General features: G+C 31.6%; 1 protein-coding gene across 2 annotated transcripts in view; it reads right to left on the bottom strand.

Moving 5' to 3' along the window:
- LOC111088555 overlaps positions 1-1,492 on the bottom strand; it is a 127,716-nt gene extending 126,224 nt beyond the window's left edge. For both annotated transcript variants that reach the window (XM_022399035.1, XM_022399036.1), the window contains exon 1: positions 1,242-1,492. In XM_022399035.1, coding sequence (XP_022254743.1) covers positions 1,242-1,479 — 238 coding nt within the window. In that variant the 5' untranslated portion in view covers positions 1,480-1,492. The remainder of the gene's footprint in view (positions 1-1,241) is intronic.
- Between the last annotated feature and the right edge of the window lie 245 nt (positions 1,493-1,737).

The following is a 1,737-nucleotide window of genomic DNA, read 5'->3' as shown; positions in this document are numbered from 1 at the left end:
CTGATTTAAATGTCACACCTGAACGCTCACATCCTTTTAATTATGTTTGAAATTATGAACATTGCTCAACATCATGAAAATTAAACCTTATTTTCAATAAGCAATCCTGAAAAATATTTGGGGGTGCTTAACCTTTTTCCAGGTGTATATTATGGACAGCTTAACTGTTGCTTAAGACTCGCCCCCCCAGTAGCACAGTGGTATGTCTGCAGACTTACAATGCTGCCCACTACGGGTTTCAATACCCGTGGTGGGCAGAGCACAGATAGCCCATTGTGTAGCTTTGTGCTTAATTACAAACAAACAAACAAGCTTAAGACTCAACATGTAGGTAACTTAACATGTAGAATTATGCACACACATTTCTATACATTAAAATACTTTTATTTGCGAGCTATTGGCCCTCTTACTGAAACCTTCATCGGGCAACAATGTACTGTTGTTATTGTGGAACATTGCTTTAAAATAGGTATCTAGACAACAGTTGTAACAATAACTGACATCTGGTATTAAAGTTATTAAACATATAGACTTATGATGAATATAGAATATAAATCAATTACTTCAATATAACCATCTTAGTAACCATCCTCTGAACCCATTTCAGTAAGTAAATATCTTTTCCTAGTTAAGAGCATCAAAAATATTCCAAATTAAAACTATGAAAAACAAGTTAATATTTTTATAATCAACATATATATATTCTATAGGAGAGTCAGATTTATCGTATTTGCATACCATTGTGAGAAGTTTTTGAAAAGTTGTTTTTAGAGTAGAGCACAAAGAGCTAAGTAATTCAAAGTTACCTACAATAGGTAACCTGTTGTTTTCAAAAGTTAGAATACATGTGCAGGAGAGGTTCTGTAATCTATTTTCATCATTTTTTGAGTGTGTGAATAAATTTTATTGAATATAAATTTTGTTATTAGAAATAAAGGATTCAAGAGTGTTTCATTTGTATATTATTAAATCTCTTCATGGTTTACTATATGGTCTAAACAAATCTTATTAGAACAATTTCTTTGATTTCTACGGAAAAAGCCCAAATAGAAGCTTTTGCAAAAATACTTCTGAAAATCTCATAAAAGTTTTTTTTTAATATTAATTAGTGATTTTCTGGCTTACAAACACACTGTTTGGGAGATTAATTTTTTTATACAGCTAATATTCCTTGAAAACTACTAATGCTACTTCCACAAAACAAAATAATTTTAAATATTCATTAATACTGTAATACAAACCAAGACAGACTGCTGTGTTACAAAACTGAAATTGCATAACATCTCCATAACAAAATGTGACATTTCCCTTGCACCATCTTATCCGAGTGCGTTTCCCACCTCCACAAGTATGACTACATGAACTCCACTGGGACCACTGTGTGTGGTTCATTTTGTCATCATTACTGGTTACTTCATTCTGAATATAATCTCCAGATGCCAACACATCGTTATTATCTTTGGATGTTTTCTCTTTCATTTTTGGTAGAAATGCTATAGGAATGAAAGTCAAAGATTCTTTATGATTTCATAATTAGATTTCGATGAATTAGCAAAATATACATGGAAATTAACTGATGAAGCCTGAACCAAATATTAGTTCTCATACAGTTTTAATATTATCTAGAACTATCATTAGTTTAGCTTTTTAAATACTAAAGCATGTCTTCTCAAAAATCTTAAATACTGTTGCGTCAGCGAGGTCACGTGACTAGTGTGACGTCACGTTTCTAGAACT

The sequence above is a fragment of the Limulus polyphemus genome, unplaced genomic scaffold, assembly GCF_000517525.1.
Source record: "Limulus polyphemus unplaced genomic scaffold, Limulus_polyphemus-2.1.2 Scaffold4004, whole genome shotgun sequence".
NCBI classification, from domain to species: Eukaryota; Metazoa; Arthropoda; class Merostomata; order Xiphosura; family Limulidae; genus Limulus; species Limulus polyphemus.
Note: the sequence above shows the minus strand (reverse complement) of the source record. Positions and strands in the feature narration are given on the sequence as shown.